Below are 20000 nucleotides of genomic sequence, written 5' to 3'. Positions count from 1 at the left end.
GTACTGCAGAGTCATGTCTGTACTGCAGGGTCATATCTGTACTGCAGAGTCAGGTATGTACTGCAGAGTCAGGTCTGTAAAGCAGGGTCATGTCTGTACTGCAGAGTCAGGTCTGTACTGCAGAGTCAGGTCTGTACTGCAGGGTCATGTCTGTACTGCAGAGTCATGTCTGTACTGCAGGGTCATATCTGTACTGCAGAGTCATGTCTGTACTGCAGAGTCAGGTCTGTACTGCAGAGTCAGGTCTGTAAAGCAGGGTCATGTCTGTACTGCAGAGTCAGGTCTGTACTGCAGAGTCAGGTCTGTACTGCAGGCTCATGTCTGTACTGCAGAGTCAGGTCTGTAAAGCAGGCTCATGTCTGTACTGCAGAGTCATGTCTGTACTGCAGGGTCAGGTATGTACTGCAGAGTCCGGTCTGTAAAGCAGGGTCATGTCTGCACTGCAGAGTCAGGTCTGTACTGCAGAGTCAGGTCTGTAAAGCAGGGTCATGTCTGTACTGCAGAGTCATGTCTGTACTGCAGGGTCATATCTATAGTGCAGGGTCAGGTCAGTAGTGTAGGGTCAGGTCAGTAGCGCAGGGTCATGTCTGTAATGCAGGGTCAGGTCTGTAGTGCAGGGTCAGGTCTGTAATGCAGGGTCATGTCTGTACTGCAGGGTCATGTCTGTAATGGAGGCTCGTGTCTGTAACGCAGGGTCAGGTCTGTAGTGCAGGGTCATGTCTGTACTGCAGGGTCATGTCTGTAATGGAGGCTCGTGTCTGTAACGCAGGGTCAGGTCTGTAGTGCAGGGTCATGTCTGTAGCGCAGGGTCAGGTCTGTACTGTAGGGTCATGTCTGTAATGCAGGGTCAGGTCTATACTGTAGGGTCATGTCTGTACTGCAGGGTCAGGTCTGTAATGCAGGGTCAGGTCTGTAGTGCAGGGTCATGTCTGTAATGGAGGCTCATGTCTGTAATGCAGGGTCAGGTCTGTAATGCAGGGTCAGGTCAGTCACAGGCCACAGCAATGAAAGCGTTATGTTGGTCTGGCCTGTTCCTCCCCCAGCCAAACAGCTCTGTCCCTGCACTCGTCAGATTCGTGTTTTAGATCAGAGCCCCCCCCCCCCCCCAGGTCTGTAATTAGCACCAGTGCTGACAGCTCTGAGCAAACGGGATCACAGAATCAGATCCTATTAATACCGCCGTCACTGACACAGAGCCCAAAGACCACTTCCTGCCAGGCCAGAGCATTTAAACCATCAAGAGGACTTTAGCACATGCACGCACGCACATACGCACACACGCACGCACATACGCACATACGCACACACGCACGCACGCACATACGCACACACGCACGCACGCACATACGCACACACGCACGCACACACGCACACACGCACACACGCACGCACGCACATACGCACATACGCACACACGCACGCACACACGCACGCACGCACATACGCACACACGCACGCACGCACGCACGCACACACGCACGCACACACGCACACACGCACATACGCACACACGCACGCACACACGCACGCACACACACACACACACACGTACGTACGTACACACTATACACACACACACACACACGCATGCCCGCGCACACACACATGCTCACCCAAACACACACACAAAAATATACACACACACAGGCACACACACGCACACACATAGGCACACTCTCTCACACACACACATGCATACACACTCTCTCTCTCTTTATGACACATTTGTACTGTCAAAGCATACCACAACATGTAATTCATAATAACACAACTGATTTTGATAGTAATGAAACGAAAGTGCCATACATAAACGCACATTCATAGGCGCGCTCTCACACACGCACATATACACACACACACACTCGCACACACACACACACACTCTCTGCAGGGTTTTGTTGGCACACAAAACGCCCGTATTGCCAAAGCACACATGACTGAGCGAGAAACAAACACAAAGCAAGAGGCCGCCCGTCAAATCAACATCAATATCAACATCGGTAATGCTTTCCGTTACCGCATAATTTCTCTCTAATTATCAGCTGTCACGCGCGTCTTGAGAGGTGTCGGCGAGGACGGGTGGCGTGTCTGCGAATCACAAGAAAACTACAAATAACATCGTCTGAGCGGCTGTCTAAACACTGACTGCGCAGGATGAAACGACGCTCTGGCGCAACTTCGCAACCCAACCAAGGTGCACGAAAAAGAAAGGCGAAAACTGAACGCAAAAAAATTCAGCCACCCTTGGAGAGCGGTGGAAGTAAAAAACGTATGCATTATAAGACGCTTGCCTCGCGCAATACTGCCCTGAAGAGGACTCCCAGCCAAAACGCGTTGGCACATTAAAATGTTTTATTATAAATACATTTTTTTAAACTCTCATCACCCTCCAAGAGCGGCTGAATTTCTACATTCAGTAAATACTGACTGCTTCACAATGAGTTTATCCTGACTCCGATCTGCTAATTAATTATATTGTACAATATCAAGGTCCTGGGGAAAAATCTTTTTTTTTTTTTACATCTTTCATGTGTGCGATCGCAATAGAGCTCATTAACTGCAAATCAATAAGGACTTCTGCAAATGAAAACAAACCGCCAGCGCTTATTCATCTGAACTCTTTTTTTTTCTTCAATGTTCACTCTCTCACAACAAGAGACGCGCAGGTCGCGGCGGACTGGTTTTAAAAGGCGAGAGACACAAAAGAAAATCTGTGGTCAAGCACGTGTAACGATCGGAAAATGACTTTTTTCCCACAAACGTGCTCTCGAGCTAATGAAGCAGTGCCCAAAGACTCACTGGGGAGCGCTTAGCGCCGCTGCACGTTCGAACGTTCCATTGTTCCGTTGTGCACGCGCCCTAGAACTGTTCCCCCCCCGCCCCCCCCCCCCCCCCCCCCCCCACTAATCTTTCTTTTTTTTCTCCCCTGGATCTCGCGCCATTAGATTAAAAGCCTCATTAATCTTCCAGATCAAAGCCGCTTCTGTTCATCCGCAGCGTTCGTATGCATACATCTTGGCCTGCGGAATGCTCTTTCGAAAACCTTTTTGCTTTTAACAGCTGACTTATAACCGTGAGGTGCAAACGGTGGCCATTAAGTGCATTGTGCTTTCAGACTCGGAAGTTCAATTGTGAAAAGTCACGAAAATTGCGAATATAGGCTTCCACTCTAATGGTTATACATGCGGCGCTTTTAGCAAATTGGGTTCTCTCTCGTTCCGAAACATATGATTGTACTCATTACGATAAGAAAGACAAAAAAATGACAAAACTTTAAATGGAAATTCTTGAAGTTTTATCCATACTTAAATGGCCTACACGACAAGAAACATGAAAAAGTTGAATTACTATATAATTAAAATATCAAATTTTAATCATCATTTTTGCTTAATATACGAAAGCGTTTTATAAGATTGATTTGCTTTTTATATCTGCGTCGCCTCTCATATGTCAAACTCAACATTAATTTTTCCTCGTGCATTTTTCTTAATAGAATCTCTTATTTCACGATCTCATTTGCAAGAAATGAAGACACGTTTTTTTAAGAAGGAAAAAAAAAATCTTTTTGGGGGAAAAAATGAAAAAAGTGTTTGTCTTATAATGAGAAAATCCATAAGTATTTCACCTGATAACAATGTTCTCTCTTTTTTTCATTATTTTATTTGCAAAGTTTGCGCGAAACAAACTCAGCACTGCAGCTCCTAAGACGCGCGTTCACAGCCCACTAATTCCCTCGGGGAGCGTTTTCCAGAGTCAGGGGTTTTTAAGCGCGCGGGCAATCACAGTTACTTAAGGAGACTGAAAGCCCCGAAGACGCGGACGTCGGAAGCAATAATTGGCGCGAGGAGCGTGACTTCTTGGACAGCCGTCCCAGACCGGGTCAGATCAATCAAGACTCGCGCGCCGTCTCGCTGGACCACGAGCGCATTTTCCTCCGGCTGGCTATTTCTGGTTGTCAGTTAATCAGATCACCGCTTTATCGCCCCTTGCGGGGGCGTCCAGTCTTTTTATGAAAAGGGCAGGTATGGGTGCTGGTTTTTGTTTTAGCCCAGCACTACGAACACCTGATTCGTCTAATAAAGGTCTTGATTGAAGACCGTGATTAGTTAATCAGTACAATCGGGTGTCGTAGTGCTGGACTGAAATAAAAACCTGCACCCACCACACTGGCCCTTTTCGGATAAGAATGGACCCTGCTGGCAATGGAACGCGCGGCGCCACGGACCGGAGCGACCGCTGCGCCGGTCGCTTATCTACAGGCGCCTACCTCGAGACTGCGTCATCTTGAAACCAAGATGGCGACGACATTGCGTCAATCAGTTTGCCTTCTAATTGTTATTACATTGGAACAATATGCGCCCATTACATTTAAACCGAGACGCAGTGCTTCACTTTGACTGAGGTAACTATTAGTCACCATTAGCCTACATAGCTAGGACTATAAGACTATAAAACTATAGGGCTTTGCCTCTGTTTTAGAAGGTCCTTCAAAATGACCCAAAATTTTTTATATCAAGCAGGGTTCCACTGCAGGTGCTTTTACGGTTTCCTTTCTTATATAAAAAAAAGACATTTTAGAGTGTTCTGTCCGAGTTCAGAAGGAAAGATACACTTCCACATTTAGGAAAGACAAAATGAAGAGGTAGAGAAATCCTGTGGAAGAGTCAGATGCACCCCTTTTTAAAACGAGCAGTGGCCTTCACTGATGAGCCTGTGCCCAGATCACCCCCCCCCCCCACACACACACACACACACACCCTGATTACACCCTCTCAGCCCTCCAGAACTGCAGAGCCAACATTTCCAGAATGGGATCAGGTGGCGTAGGAGTTAGAGGTCAAAGGTCATATGTGGGGGTCTCTCTCTCTCTCTCTCTTCTCTGCACCAATCAGGAGCTGAGTCTGTCATACACACACCCCTCAAAATGCTTTGCTCCTTAAAAGAATGAATGAAACTGGAATCAGCTCACCCCCCCCATTAAAGATATAATATGTCATTGTAACCCACTGAAAGAATATTTCAACCTCCACTCAGAAGAAAATTGGATGGTAAAATTGGTCGGCTTTGACTGAAAAAACAGTAATTTTTTCAGTGTGCACTTGAGGTCAGGATGTCGGTGGCATGACGTTAGACAGCTCGCAGTGTGTGGGGGCCAGAAGGGCTCTTTTTCTGTGGTATTTGTGCCTGTACGGGGAGATTGTGATTATCGCCCCCCTTCTGGCCAGAGGCGGAAATGCAGGAATTGTCGTGGTTAATGAAACATCGGTCCTCCTCTGAGGCCTCTTATCAATAACGCCGAACGGGCAGCCGTGTAGCGGCTTTGCCAGGGTGTCTGGGGGTTGCAGGTTCGATTCACAGGTGGGAGGCAATGCCGTTTCACCACAGAGCAAAGTACTCGAGGGGAATGACTTCGGCAAACCCTCCAGCGGCTGGTAAAATATGCAGCCAGCAGATAAGGGCTTGTGCGAACCGCACGCGTGTGATATAAACGCAACAGGAAGCGCTCAGGTTTTTAAATCGGGCGTCTGCCAGGGCAAACCGTTCGCCACGAGCCCAGCCGAGCAGGACCCCATTGTGTTCCGACACCAATCTCAGAGGCTGCATTTACATGCAAAACCCCATTCAGAATGAACACGGTGGAATTCCAAACCGGCAGCATTCTGAACAACATGCCCGCCCACACTCAAGCATATCGAGTCAATTCAGAGCGCTCCTTTTACACAAGCATGCATTAATTCCTCATGCACTCACGGAGAAGTCTTTCTGCTGTAAAGTCCACTCGGGCAAAGGGACCAACGTCGGGACTGTTTCTTTACAGCGGCTGTCGTTATTGTTCGCCACTTATTAAACAACATTCAACGGGACAAATTCAAAGTAAGCAAATTCTCTGGCGCACAGTGAACAACGGAGGAAGGAGGAAGGAATCACGGAACAGTCCCGGCGCCAGTCACCGCTGGCGATGTCCCCCATAGCATTCAGATGGGGAAATTACATAGCAAACGCTGGAGTTCTTTTGCAATTACTCGCTGTTTTCACAGCAGTCATTTTGGCAAATCAGTAACACACACACACACACTCACACACATACACACACTCACACACACACACACCCACACACATGCACACACCCACACACACGCACACACACACACACACACACACACACACACACACACACGCACACGCACACACATGCACACGCGCAAACATGCACACACACAGTACTACCAAACGCTTCCAATATTAGATCACTCCGAACACAGTGTTCCAAATGACATGTTTGCATAACGACAAGAGTTCTGGAATTCGTGAATAGTCCAGCTAAAGTATTTAACATAGAATATATTACACATAGCATTTCATTATGAGTATACAGCTGCACTGTCAGCTTGGTCACTGGGAAGTACGTTTCATAGTGCATATTTTACCTGACATCATTAACGCTTGTATCTTGGCAAACGATAAATTACGAAATATAATTGCATATAGTAGAGATATAGAACCGTAACTTGAAATTACTCACTCCGTGCTACGTAACAAAGACCTATTGGTGGCGATTAGTGGACGATGAATAAATACTTGTAAATGAGTGATTTAGAAGCGGGACAGGATACTCAGGGCACCCAGACTTGTCAAAGTTTAAAACAAGCACAGGGGATTTCATAGTCACCATACTGAGTTCACATTTTTATGAGACTTCCTGATCAACGCATTATTCAGTAAGTATGATGTCATTATTCATGCTTTGTAACGCATTTATAAGAACGAATGCGTTACCGAATTCAAAGCCGTAGTCTTGGTTCACGAGTTCAGAAACCTGTTCCGTGCCCTTTGTTCATGGCCGATACATTGTAACATCGCGGCAGCGCGGCATTAAATCAAAGGCAATTGTTCTAACTGATGATGTCATAATTTCTCTGTGGTCATGGCGACTGCAGGCCAACGGGGGAGTGGCTATGTTTGATTGGCAGCAGCTCCAGCAGTGGTCTGGCTTTCTCCTGGACCGAGAGAATTACCTCAGTACAACCGACTGCAGAAAAAATGAATACTCAACAAGCTTTAGACATAAGCACATAATCCGTGATATAATATTTCCCTATGTGTACATGAAGATATTACTATTATTATTATTATTATTATTATTATTATTATTATTATTATAAGGAGCAGGGGTTGTAGAAGTATTGCCAGTGGTGTAATAAACAGCAGTAGTATATTAGAAGGTCCCGTCCTGCACGTGCCTGGCCCGTTAATATTATTTCACTTTTCGTATTCGCGGCTCGGGATGACAGAGACCTGCGGGGCGCGTGAAGGTCGGAGAGCACGCGGAAGCCGGGGAACACGCGGGACAGCCCCATTAACACCGAACCTGTCACCGGCGCTACGGAAAGTCACCAGGGAGCGGACGCTTCCCGCGAAGAAAGGGGGACACGGGCGGCTTCTGACTCCACCGCATTAATAAAAGAGTAACAGCACCGCCAGGGCTGGCCACAGACCAGCCGAAGAGTTGAGCCCGAGGGGCAGAGGCTGAAGGTTGACTGCTCCTTAAAACACTCCAGCCATTAGCTGGTCAGTCAGGCCAAGTAGTTGTTTGATTAGCTTTAAAAAAATGCAATCTTTCCAGGGGCGGGAGTCACGATCTACACAGATGCCAATAAATCCGACTGTAGCCGTTAACGCTCCGTGTCCCTCCGGTGCGTGAAGATTTAAAATTGTGTACGCACTGTTGGAACCCGACTCCTACAGTCACTCTGTTTTTTTTTTCTTTCTTTCTTTTTTGAAGGGGCGAGAGAGAGATGGGGGGAGAGAGAGGTCACAGCGGAAAGAGTAGACAAGCGGCTTAAGAGGAGACGAGAATATAACAGCACAAATATAAAAGATCAAAGTTTAGCCTTAAATCCTCGCGAGGAGGTCTCAGTCTCGCTATCCGCATATTGGGGAAAAAAAGGAATACCCGCCCTACAGGTTCTGCGCAACACGTATCGGTGGAGGTAAGCCTCGAAGTGTAACAATATCCCGCCAAAACCGATTCACAGCTCCGTCTCTTCGCGTCTCGGGGACGCTTGTTACAATCATCACAATGTGCGCGGTTCCGCAACAACAAAAAAGCTCTCAAATGCGGTAAAGTTTGTGGTAAACACCAATTGCATCCATTCTGCGTTATTTAGGCCTAAACATCTGAGTTTCAGATGTTATGGTGTCTAAACAAATACCACCATGTAGAAATTAAATGCATTTTTAAATTACGTTAGTACATATTGGTAGGCCACGACCAGTCAGTTGAGGTAAAAATAATTAGATGAGGGGTCGTAGGACATCACCCAAATTAGTGTAAAACGATAGGCCACAGTTTGAGTCATGCGTTTGTAATCACACAGGAAGCCCGCCAACAAAACAGGGCTACGGTCCCTGCACTTCCTTCAGACAAACCGCATAGTCCTCTTTAGATCAAAATGAAATCAGCTAGGAACTACCACACTCTATGGGTTTTTTTTATTATTTATTCCAACAGTCCTCTTAGTCTTTATGACCCTCTAAGTTACTGAGTAACGCAGGCAAGTCAAAGTCAAGTATCAGAGCACATTTATACAGGTGCTGAGATACGTTTCCTCGTTGACAGATGGCCCTCCAGCGAACGTACGGGACACTCGCGTGCCACTCGAATGGTCCCTGCCTCGAGCCTATGCGCCATGGCGCTGTCCGTGGTTCTGAAATACCTCCCCGGCCGCGAAAGCGCGTGAGACCGCAACATTTAGCACTGATATTTGGCCGGTGTTTCAGCGTGAATAACGACGTCTGATGAAGGTTTGCGACACTGTGTAAATTATCAAGAATAAAAATATCTATTTTAACCGACGTACCTAATTATGAAAATGTGCAAGAACTCGGTTTTTTTTTCCAACAGAAATTCTGACACCTTGTGTCAACTGTTTTGTGTTCGGTGCACGTCAAAACGACATAGATCAAATTTACATGAAAAACAAGTTAATTAACGCAGCGGTGCCACGAAACAGCTGTCTTTTTGAGGCCTGATAATTAAACCTTTCTCGTTCGACTGTCCCCAGTCACGTGAAACACCAGCTTTGAACAATCCGCAGCACAAAAAACGTATCCAGTATTCTGACTGATATCGGTGCAACAATGGTCTATCGCCTTTTTTTAAAGGCCTAAACATGCTTACATGCCACAATAATTCACATTATTATTATTAATAATACTAATAATAATAATAATAATAATAATAATAATTCCTGGAAGACCCTAAAGGAGACTGACCCGTGTTTGAGACCGAGTTGCCTTTTTCTTGCGGCGAGATTTTTGATCAAGCCGGAATGGGATTATTTGCGCCTCGTGCTAACTTTGTAAACATGCGGCATGTTTTCGCACCTACTTCGCGAGCAGTCTAACAAGGCGAAAAGCAGATCGTCGACTTATTCTATACATGTAATCACAAGTTAACACTGCCATTTGTACAGCGACCAAAAAGACACTGTTCGGTTGCATTAATCACACCTGGATGTACAAATGTTACAAAGTAGTCTAACTCATGTGATTATGCCTTAAAGTTAGACACAGGTAAAGATGAAAATGAAGCATATCACTGAAAGTACTTTGAAGTTTACAGAGTTTACAAACCCCCAATGTTTTCAAAACAGTCCGGAGCTACTGTTTTCGTACAAAACATTGCGTCTAAATTAACCAGAACGTTTAACCGAAATTCACACCGCCAGACGCAGAAATACGAAGACACCAGCGGCGATTTTGTTTATTATGTAAAAAGAAGGAAAAATTCATTTGAACTGGAACTCATGATATTTGACTGGGAGGTTAAAATTTTAGAACTTCTCGTATAGGTGCTTCAAGCCATGTGAAATAATATAAATACTACAAATTTACTACAATGCTTTGGGTCAAAATTCTGCAGCCACTGATAAGGCCCGTTCGTGAAATTGCTCCAAATTCTAATATTCCTTAAAAAGGGAAAGCGCAACTAGCCAATATCCAAATTGTGTAGGGTACAACTTGATTTTACATTGAAAATTTTATTTTTAGAAACTGAAATAAGCATTCGGTTTCATCGAAAGATGTTTTAATTATTTTACCAGTAGCCTATATGAGAAACGTTCAAGATACATCACATTTAAATTAATTGTAAACTGTGTGTCCACACTCAAATGACCGCGCGTGTGTGAATGTTACAGTGTGTGTGTGTGTGTGTGTGTGTGTGTGTGGTACAGGTTTCTATTAGTGGAACTACGCACGATGTGTGTGTTCTCCCTATAAGGGATCTACGAAAAGACCAGGTGAAATAAAGAATACTCATCTCTACTACAGACAAATATAGATATCGTATGCACTATATTGTGTTATTTGCTCGGCAGAACGTTCGACCCAAAGCGACTTTGGAAACCTGTACTTATTACAAATATCCAGCTGGGTACTTGTCCAAGTAAACAACCCCGCCAGAATACCGGAGCCGCATATTTCTGGGCTTTCTGTTCCATAATTACGAAATTATGGGGTTATTAAGAACCATATGCCCTGTAAAATGTTATATTAACAGGGCGCATAAAATTACGCACACGAGGTTCGCAACATCACTGTAATTGCTTTTTCAAGCTAGCGCCCTTCCTGGCGCGTGAACGAGACACCGGTGATGCTGTTCAAATGTTGTTGAAACAGTTGGACTAACGTGTTTTAACAGGGGGGTGAGGGACCACATTTACCAGTTTCAACATCATCAGCATTCACTTTCAACGGCAGCCATTTGTACACACTTAAACTCACTTTCTAATGTTGCGCTCTAAACAATCCGACGCCTATGCCTACCCAAACCACTTTTTTTTGTAAGTAGTGGCGTACCCCGCACTTCACGACCTTGTTTTGAAAGTGATCTCGGTCCGTGAGAAGTTTAATTAGATTTTCAGAAAGGCAGGTGTCTTGCCTGTCTGTTCGTAGTCGATGCAAAAAAAATGCTATGCGCGTGGCCATCCACATCGCTCTCTGGTGCGGTTAGCTCGCAGAACGTTTCTACAGCAGCGCTCGCGAGTAGGAGCACTCTGCCGTGTAACGTCTTTCTTTCTGCGATACAGGGCGCCCCCTTGAGAATTAAATTCGGAATTACACATCGGTCCTCAGACGGCAAAGTTTACTCGTGGCACTGGGGGGTAGTGGACCAAATTGTTAACCATAATTTAAAAAAAAAATAGTAATATGAAAAACACTTCAAAATGGTTTGTGTCTATTGCGATTTACTTGTTTTGAAATGCAAAATATTTTATAATTTTAATGAAAAGTGATGCAGGGCATATGGCATCTACCAATAACATAAAGCAAAATTCAAAAATAGGTAAATATTTAAACGTCGTCGACGTAAAAAGAAATTCAAATGTTTTTCAAAATTGTTCGGAATTACAAATTTGATCCATATTACCATTTACTTATATTGCAGTTCAAGTGTATTTATAAAATCATTGTAAAATATCATAAAAGTTTTTTTGAACGAAATGAGAATAATCGTGATCATAATTATTAAGAACGCGAGATATTAATCATGATGGGGAAAAGCTCGCGCCCTCGGTAACATGTTTCACATGCAAGCGAGCTCGGCATAGTTTTACTGAAAGATTCTGGTTAGTAAAGGAATGCATTTTCAATTAAAAAAAAAAGGAAATGGAAAATAACAAAAACGACTATTAACAAGAAGAAAAAACTCACCAGGTAAATTGCAGGCGCGAGGAGAAAGAAAGCGCACCAACGCGTAGCCTGCATCCTCCCTGATCCTAAACTTCCACTGACGTCCGCGCGCTGAATCTCGCGTATTTGTAGACCATAGATCCACCTGGTATCCGCTTTACAGAATAGTGAACCCCCTCATCACCCTAGGCAAAAATGAAATTATACACCCCATGACCACAGAACAAGCTTATACTTGGACACAAACGAAGGAAAGGCGGGGAGGGGAGCAAAATGACGATTACACAGGCATTAATCCGGACAGAGGGTGAAGCAATCTCATAATTCAATGAAAGATGAAAATTCAATTGAGGACAATCGCGAGGGAGATCAGTCTTGATCTGATTGTCTCGCGGAGCCAAGCGCGCGGCGCGGCGCGGTCCTTTCTGGAAAGGGGACAAGAGATTTTAACGGGCACCAACCGTCAGTGGCGCCTTTATACCCCGTGCGCGCAGTAACACGCTGGTACAATGCATCCGCGAGGAAAAAAGCACAAGCGTTAGCAAGTGTTCGAGGGACAGAAAGAGGGAGAGGAAGGGAGGGAGAGGGAGAGAAAGAGAGATTGTGACAGAGGGAGGAGGAGGGAGGGGGGGATTAAAGACAAGGATGAGATTGGTCCGGCATGCGGAGATCAGTTTTTCGTATTTGGACTAACACTGGGAAAAAAAAGGAAAAAAAAAAAAAGAATTGATACTTATACTTCAGAGCGTGTATGATCCCCGCGTTCGGTTTCTGTGCGGTCCTGCACGTGGCTGCGGCGATTATCTCGCTTTACTGATACAATGGGTCTACAGGGACCAGGGATTTAAACACAGTAAACGTCAATTTAACCCACGGGATTTGTTATCTGGACGTCAAAAAAAAAAAAAAAAGTACATTTATAGACGATTGTAAGTGATGGACATTGGTCCAGCTGAGGAGAAGGCTTAAGAGCAGGAAAGGGAAATTTTGAGCCATTGTTTTCACACTAAACTGCAAATAAAAAATAAAAAAGAATTTTCTGTATGTGTTTATATTTGATCTTCCTGATGTGTGTAAAAAGTTGTTGATTCGTGAGGGAAAGGCCTCAGGCAGGCGGAAGGCTGAAGGCATGTGACTGACGTGTGGGTCAGCATCGCTGTCCTGAGTGCGACAGTTCCGCACGTCAATCCGGCCTGATTTTTTTGGGGGGGGACGGGACGGGACAGGGGGGACGGCTGGGAGCGCAGCACCCGTCAGTGTGAGATATTTCATCACACCGTCACCCTTTCTGCAAACACCCCCTCCACCCACGCACGCACTCACACCCCGCCCCCCTCCACACACACACACACACACACACACAGCCCGTGCTCTGCTCCCACTGTAGTGGGACAGGAAGGGTTTTTAGGAGCGTCCCAGGACCCCCAGCGTGGCTCGATGCTGAAAGGGTTAACGCCGTTCCGCTTTTCGGACGGAAGCTCGATGGAGGACGAGGAACAGAGGGAAGCGAGAGAGCTCTGGATTCATACGGACCGAGTACAACAGCTCTGCTATGGGCTACTCACCGCGTCACTGCGGGAGACGGGGAGGGGCAGAGGGCAGGGCAGGGCGGGGCAGAGGGTGAAACTCAGGGAGGGCGGGGCAGAGGGTGAGGAAGAGGGGAGGGGCAGAGGGAGGAGTGTGTGTGTGTGTGTGTGTGCACGTGTGTGAGACCATGTTCGTCAAGTTCCTGTTACAAAACAATGGTCACTAATCCTATCAGCAGATATTTAATTTACTGGCCTAGTAATGCCACAGATGTAGATTAAATAGCTTGCAGTGGGTAGTTGATTTTAAAGAAAATAGTCAATGATATTAAATTTCAAGGGGATAAATATATAGTAAGCAGTTAAATACTAATAGCTGATATTAGAGAGATTTAATGATGTTAAGTATTGATAGTAAACATTTAAAAGATTGTAAGGAGGTAAATACTCAGATTATATTAAATATAAAATAATATTCAATAAAATATTAAATATAAAATAATTTTAAGGGTTTTAATATTGATGAATAACATGAAGTAGATGGTAAGGGGTAGTTGTGCTGAAGGTGGGGGGGTTGAGGGGGCTCCTGGTTAGGATTTATTTACGGTGTAACTCCGGCATAGAGAGCAGCACACAGGGTCACTGTAGCGAGGATGTGTCTCCCAGCGCTACAGCAGAGCGCCGTACCTGCACCGGTACACATCAGGGTCAAGGGTCAAGGTGAACCAAACCGGTACACATCAGGGTCAAGGGTCAAGGTGAACCAAGGCTGCTGCTCAGAGATAGACCGAAAGGGGGGTCTGGGGGGGGGGGTAGTCAGGATCACATGACACAGCCGTGCCCCTGTAGTCAGGGCGGAACACCGGTCAGTAAGGTCAGCACGTCCCTGGGGGGTGCCGGTGGGGGGTGGGGGGGGTCCTGAATTGGCTCATCCCGCTCACACACCTGAACACCTGCAGTCTGTGGACATGGCCTGGCAGCGCAGGCTGAAATGCCAGCCCGGTGATCCATGGCGGGTCTCTGAATAACAGCCTGGGGGGGGGGGGGGGGGGGGGGGGGCGATGTGTTGGTGCTCCGCACTTATACTCACCGCTCTCGGACACCACGCTTTTCCTGAGGAAGAGGACGGCAGCACTTCCCGCTCGGCTGGAAAAGTCACCGTTCCCTGTGCGGAATTCCGGCTTCCCAGTCCAGTTTTCCTCTAAGATTTATCGGCGTATTCACGCACCACAAGGCACACAAATACACCAACAATTCATCACTCGTGAATCACTACTTAATATTCAGGCTCATTCAAAGCCATTTCACACGCAAAAAAAAAGATTCTGTACGTAGTATAACTGGAAACTTTTGCGCCAAAGTCTTTTGACCACGGTGACGCCAAAATGCACCAACCAGGCGGGTTTATTTCATCCTGACATTCCGTGTGGTGCCTTTGATCACCTTCCAGAATTTTCAAGGATTTAAACCGGCAGTTTTAAAGCAGTTTTACAAATTTAAACCAGCCAGTTAACTTGGAAAAACTCAGTTAACTTGTCACAGTGAAACGGAATGCTGTGTGTGGAGAGGCTGCACAAAATTCCAACAGATCCTGGCAAAATTCCGAGGCTCTAATCAATATCCACAAGCACGAGGGAGAGCGGTATTACCACCGCATCGACCTTTGGCCCCTCTTCTGTTGATGGGTTAGCTGCTGGGGGTAAATCCGCTCTCTGTTCCCCCCCCCATCCCCCCCCCCCCGGATGTTTCCGTAAACGTCCGATTGGCTGGACACGGCGATCCAGATCGGAACGCTCAGTCGCTTAATAAGGATTAGGCTCCCCTCCGTATCCCGACGAGACGATTATATCAAACAAGCGCCCGTCCCGGGGAGGCAGATAAGAAACAAATCCACCCCCCCCCCCTCCTCCTCCTCCTCCTCCTCCTCCTCCTCTTCATCCTCCCAGATCTGGACAGAGCCAGACTAATGGGCCCTGGCATTCAGCGGAAGGATCCGCGCGCACGCCCCCTCAAATCGCATTTACTCCCGATGCCCGATAACGCCCCCCCCCCCAGGGTCGAGACAAAAAGCCTCTGCCTGAAACAGGACGCCAAAAAAATTGCAATTTGGCAGATTAGGCAGACCCCCGTGGGACCTGCTGCTCTGGGGAACTCGATTTAAGGGCGGGGGGGGGGGGGGGGGGGGGCGGGTCAGGAGGGGCGGCTGAGGGGTAAGGATCACAGCAGGTGTCCTGAATCCGATCGTGCCGAGCGCAGGTTTAATCTCATGTGGTCCGGATCATGTGCTTTAATCACATGTGCGCTGCACGCAGCCGGTCTGAAATATACTCTTACAGCTGCAGCACCCTGACCTCTTCCTCTGTCACACTGCAGACCCCGTATAACCTTCGACCTCTGTGGGGGTCAGGGGTCATCAGCATGACACCCGTTCTGTGCCTCCAGCAGAATCTGCTGAGCTCCCAGTCACCCAGTGACACTTCAGCTGTGTGTGTGTGTGAGTGTGAGAGAGAGTGTGAGTGTGTGTGTGTGTGTGTGACTGTGTGTGTGTGTGTGTGTGTGTGTGTGGGAGTGAGTGTGTGTGAGAGAGTGTGAGTGTGTGTGTGTGTGTGTGTGAGAGTGTGTGAGAGAGAGTGTGTGTGTGTGTGACTGTGTGTGTGTATGAGAGAGTGTGTGTGTGAGTGTGTGTGTGTGTGTGAGTGTGTGTGTGTGAGAGAGTGTGTGTGTGTGTGTGTGTGTGTGTGTGTGTGTGTGAGAGAGTGTGTGTGAGTGTGTGTGCGTGTGTGACTGTGTGTGCGTGTGAGAGAGAGTGTGTGTGTGTGTGTGTGAGAGAGAGTGTGTCTGTGTGTGAGTGAGAGTGTGACTGTGTGTGTGTGTGAGAGTGTGTGTGTGTGTGTGTGTGTGAGAGTGTGAGTGAGTGTGTGTGTGTGTGTGTGTGAGAGAGTGTGAGTGTGTGTGTGTGTGTGAGAGAGTGTGAGTGAATGTGTGTGTGTGAGTGTGTGTGCATGTGTGACTGTGTGTGTGTGTGTGTGTGTGTGTGTGAGTGTGTGAGAGAGTGTGTGAGTGTGTGTGAGAGTGTGTGTGTGTGTGTGTGTGAGAGTGTGTGTGTGTGTGTGTGTGAGAGAGTGTGTGTGAGTGTGTGTGAGAGTGTGTGCGTGTGTGACTGTGTGTGTGTGTGAGAGAGTGTGTGTGTGTGTGAGTGAGAGTGTGAGTGAGTGTGTGTGAGTGTGTGTGTGTGTGTGAGAGAGTGTGTGAGTGTATGTGTGTGTGTATGTATGTGAGCATGTGAGCGTGTGTCTAGTTGTGTGTGATCGTACGTGTGTGTGTGTTTGTCTGTGCTTTGTGTCTGTGAGTGTGTATATGTATGTGTCTGTGTGTGCATTTGCGTGAGAAAGACAGGGAGGGTTACGGCGTATGAGATACAAGATTAAGGGGCCCATGGGCGAGGTTAGAGAAGCCATTCTTATTGGGGTGATTGCGCTTGATATGAATTTGTTTGTGATTCCATTCAAATGGACCGTTAAGACTGGTTTTATTGTAAATCTATAGTAATAATAGCAGCTGTTACAACAGTAATGGCTTCCACTATAATGCAGATAGCACCATCTGTGAATGGTCATGAAAGCTATAACACAAACACACACACTCACGAGTACACACACAGACACACACACACACACAGAGGCAGTTACACACACACACGCGTGCACACACACAGACACACACACAGTACATATAACTTTATAGTGGGCTGATAGATTAATTACTAAAATAATCCTAATTAAAGATTTCATAAGATGTGACAAATGAATAAAAAAATAGATTTATCAGTTAAAACGTTTACCATCCTCTCTAACTTCATTACTTTTTAAATGCAGAATTTAAATAAATCTGGTTAAGTACAGCATACTCTGGGGCCAAGAAGTTTCATTTCGTCTGAAGTCAGAAACCGAAAATCATCTAATCACATAAGGACATTAAAACCTTAAAAATCATACTCAGATTTCGAGAGCCAGGACAAGCGGGTCTATAAAATCGTGATGCTTTGGAAGGTTGATTTCATTTTGCCAGATATGCTCAGGCTAAAACAGCAAACATCTCATCCCACACAACTACCTGCTGTGTAGACACTGAGCAGCAAAACAGACCGGTGTATTATGTATTGTATATAATGTATTATTATTATTATTATTATGGTTATTTTTTTTGGGCTTTAAAAATTGTAAAATCTTAATGTGCTTATGCAGGCAATTTAGTGCTAGCAGACCAGTGTAAACAAATTAAATGTAATTATATAGCGCATGCTACAAAAATAGTTTCACAGCGTGAGTCACAGTATCCTGTGGTGTGCATCCCCGAAAGGTAAAGAAAAGACCCCTTTTACGAGCGGCTGAGAATTTTGGAAATCTAGTGTTGTCTTTATGCGCCATCTAGTGGTCTACACACATATTACATGAGGGAAGAAACAGCACCTTTGATTTGAGTGGCAAAATGATTGCATTTTGAATGGGACCTCAGGTTAGCGATGCTTGAAATCACACAAACCAGCGTACCTGTTCACACAGCGTACCTGTTCACAGGTATCTAAATATTTAAGACATACACAGGCAGTAGACCTTTCACCTTTAAACACCATTTTTAAAACAAACACCTGTTTCAGCCAACAATCTGAACAAGGTGCTTTCACGTGATTGTACATTCTGGTTTGAAGCATGTTTGAGTAAAACTCAACCACTCCTGACTAACTAGGACATCCCACACACACCAGCCCAACAGCCCAAACTAACCAGGACGTCCCACACACACCAGCCCAACAGCACCAACTAACCAGGACGTCCCATACACACCAACCCAACAGCACCAACTAACCAGGACGTCCCACACACACCAACCCAACAGCACCAACTAACCAGGACGTCCCACACACACCAGCCCAACAGCACCAACTAACCAGGACGTCCCACACACACCAACCCAACAGCACAAACTAACCAGGACGTCCCACACACACCAGCCCAACAGCACCAACTAACCAGGACGTCCCACACACACCAACCCAACAGCACAAACTAACCAGGACGTCCCACACACACCAGCCCAACAGCACCAACTAACCAGGACGTCCCATACACACCAACCCAACAGCACCAACTAACCAGGACGTCCCACACACACCAGCCCAACAGCACCAACTAACCAGGATGTCCCACACACATCAGCCCAACAGCCCCAAACTAACCAGGACGTCCCACACACACCAGCCCAAAAGCTGATGACTAAACAGGATGTCCCACACACACCAGCCCCACAGATCCAAACTAACCATGACGTCCCACACACTCCAGGCTAGCCAGGACGTCCTGTACACACCAGCCCAACAGCCAAAACTAACCAGGACGTCCCATACACTCCAGGCTAGCCAGGACGTCCTGTACCCATCAGCCCAACAGCCAAAACTAACCAGGACATCCCATACACTCCAGGCTAGCCAGGACGTCCTGTACACCCCAGCCCAACAGCCAAAACTAACCAGGACGTCCCATACACTCCAGGCTAGCCAGGACGTCCTGTACACACCAGCCCAACAGCTACTAACTGAACAACACTGGGCATCGTTATCATTCTATTACAGTACAAAATTAGATAGGGGTACTGGGTGTGAGTTTATTCAAAGAGAACAAAAAGATCTACAAACACAAACACTCAGAAGTGTAGGAGCGGGCGACGCCTGCTTATTTCCCTCTCTTTCCAAAGTAAATCCCGGAGTGTATCTCCATCACAGCCTGCGCATTACAGCGAGCAAACAACAGAAGAATTAACAGGTGCAAAGAATGGAATGTGGGAGGCAATAAAACAACATCCTCTAAAATCTGGAGTTTTAATTGTTTTATTGTCTCTGAGTGTTTGTATTGATTTTAGATTAGTTCAGAATTGCTTGCATTTTTGCTTTTTTTTTTTTACTGCAAAAAAGAAAGGGTTTTTAAATGTTCCCCTCCCCCCCTCAGAGGAAGGCTGTTTGCATGCAGATGAATTCCAGGGGGCGGATTGACCAGCAGGGGGGGGTCGGTGAACGTTGCGATCCCTAACCACACTTAGCCCAGACAATGGGGGCCCATCCACACACCGGAACAGCGCCTTATCGGGGTGAGTCACCCAGCCATCCCACACCCACTGTAAACATTTACAGTACCGGACTGAATTCCACAGAGTAACCACAGAAGAAGAGCAGAACATTTACAGTACCGCACTGAATTCCACAGAGTAACCACAGAAGAAGAAGAGAACAAGGTGTGGTTTTCTTCATTTATTATCAGCAATTCATCAGGTAACATGTACAGTATAAATAGCATTAGGAAAAGGACAGGAGCCTGTGTCAGTGGAAGAACAAGTCACACTCACTCACACACACACACACACATATCCACAAGCACACACGAGCAAACACACACACACACACACACACACACACACACACATACACACACGCACACACTCACGCATACACACGCGCACACACACACACACACACACACACACACGCGCACGAGCACCTGCTCACACTCACACACACTCACGCGCAAACACACACACGCACTCACATACGCACAGACTCACGCATACACACACACACACTCACATACGCACACACTCACGCATACACACAGACACACACACACAGACAGACACTAACATCCACACACGCACACACACACACACAGACACTCACACATGCACACACGCACACACTCACGCGCACGCACACACACACACAGACACTTG

General features: G+C 46.4%; 1 protein-coding gene across 2 annotated transcripts in view; it reads right to left on the bottom strand.

Annotated features, from left to right (window-relative positions):
- LOC118233152 (neurexophilin-1-like) overlaps positions 1-12289 on the bottom strand; it is a 28818-nt gene extending 16529 nt beyond the window's left edge. Inside the window, exons 1-2 of one of the 2 annotated variants that reach the window (XM_035428530.1) lie at positions 12159-12289; positions 11719-11882 (exon numbers count right to left, since the gene is read on the bottom strand). In XM_035428530.1, coding sequence (XP_035284421.1) covers positions 11719-11772 — 54 coding nt within the window. In that variant the 5' untranslated portion in view covers positions 11773-11882; positions 12159-12289. The other variant, XM_035428529.1, reaches the window with a different exon arrangement.
- Positions 12290-20000: the final 7711 nt, after the last annotated feature.

This window comes from Anguilla anguilla, chromosome 8 (genome assembly GCF_013347855.1).
Source record: "Anguilla anguilla isolate fAngAng1 chromosome 8, fAngAng1.pri, whole genome shotgun sequence".
Classification (NCBI taxonomy): Eukaryota; Metazoa; Chordata; class Actinopteri; order Anguilliformes; family Anguillidae; genus Anguilla; species Anguilla anguilla.
The sequence above is the reverse complement of the archived record's forward strand: the minus strand, read 5'-3'. Positions and strand labels throughout refer to the sequence as shown.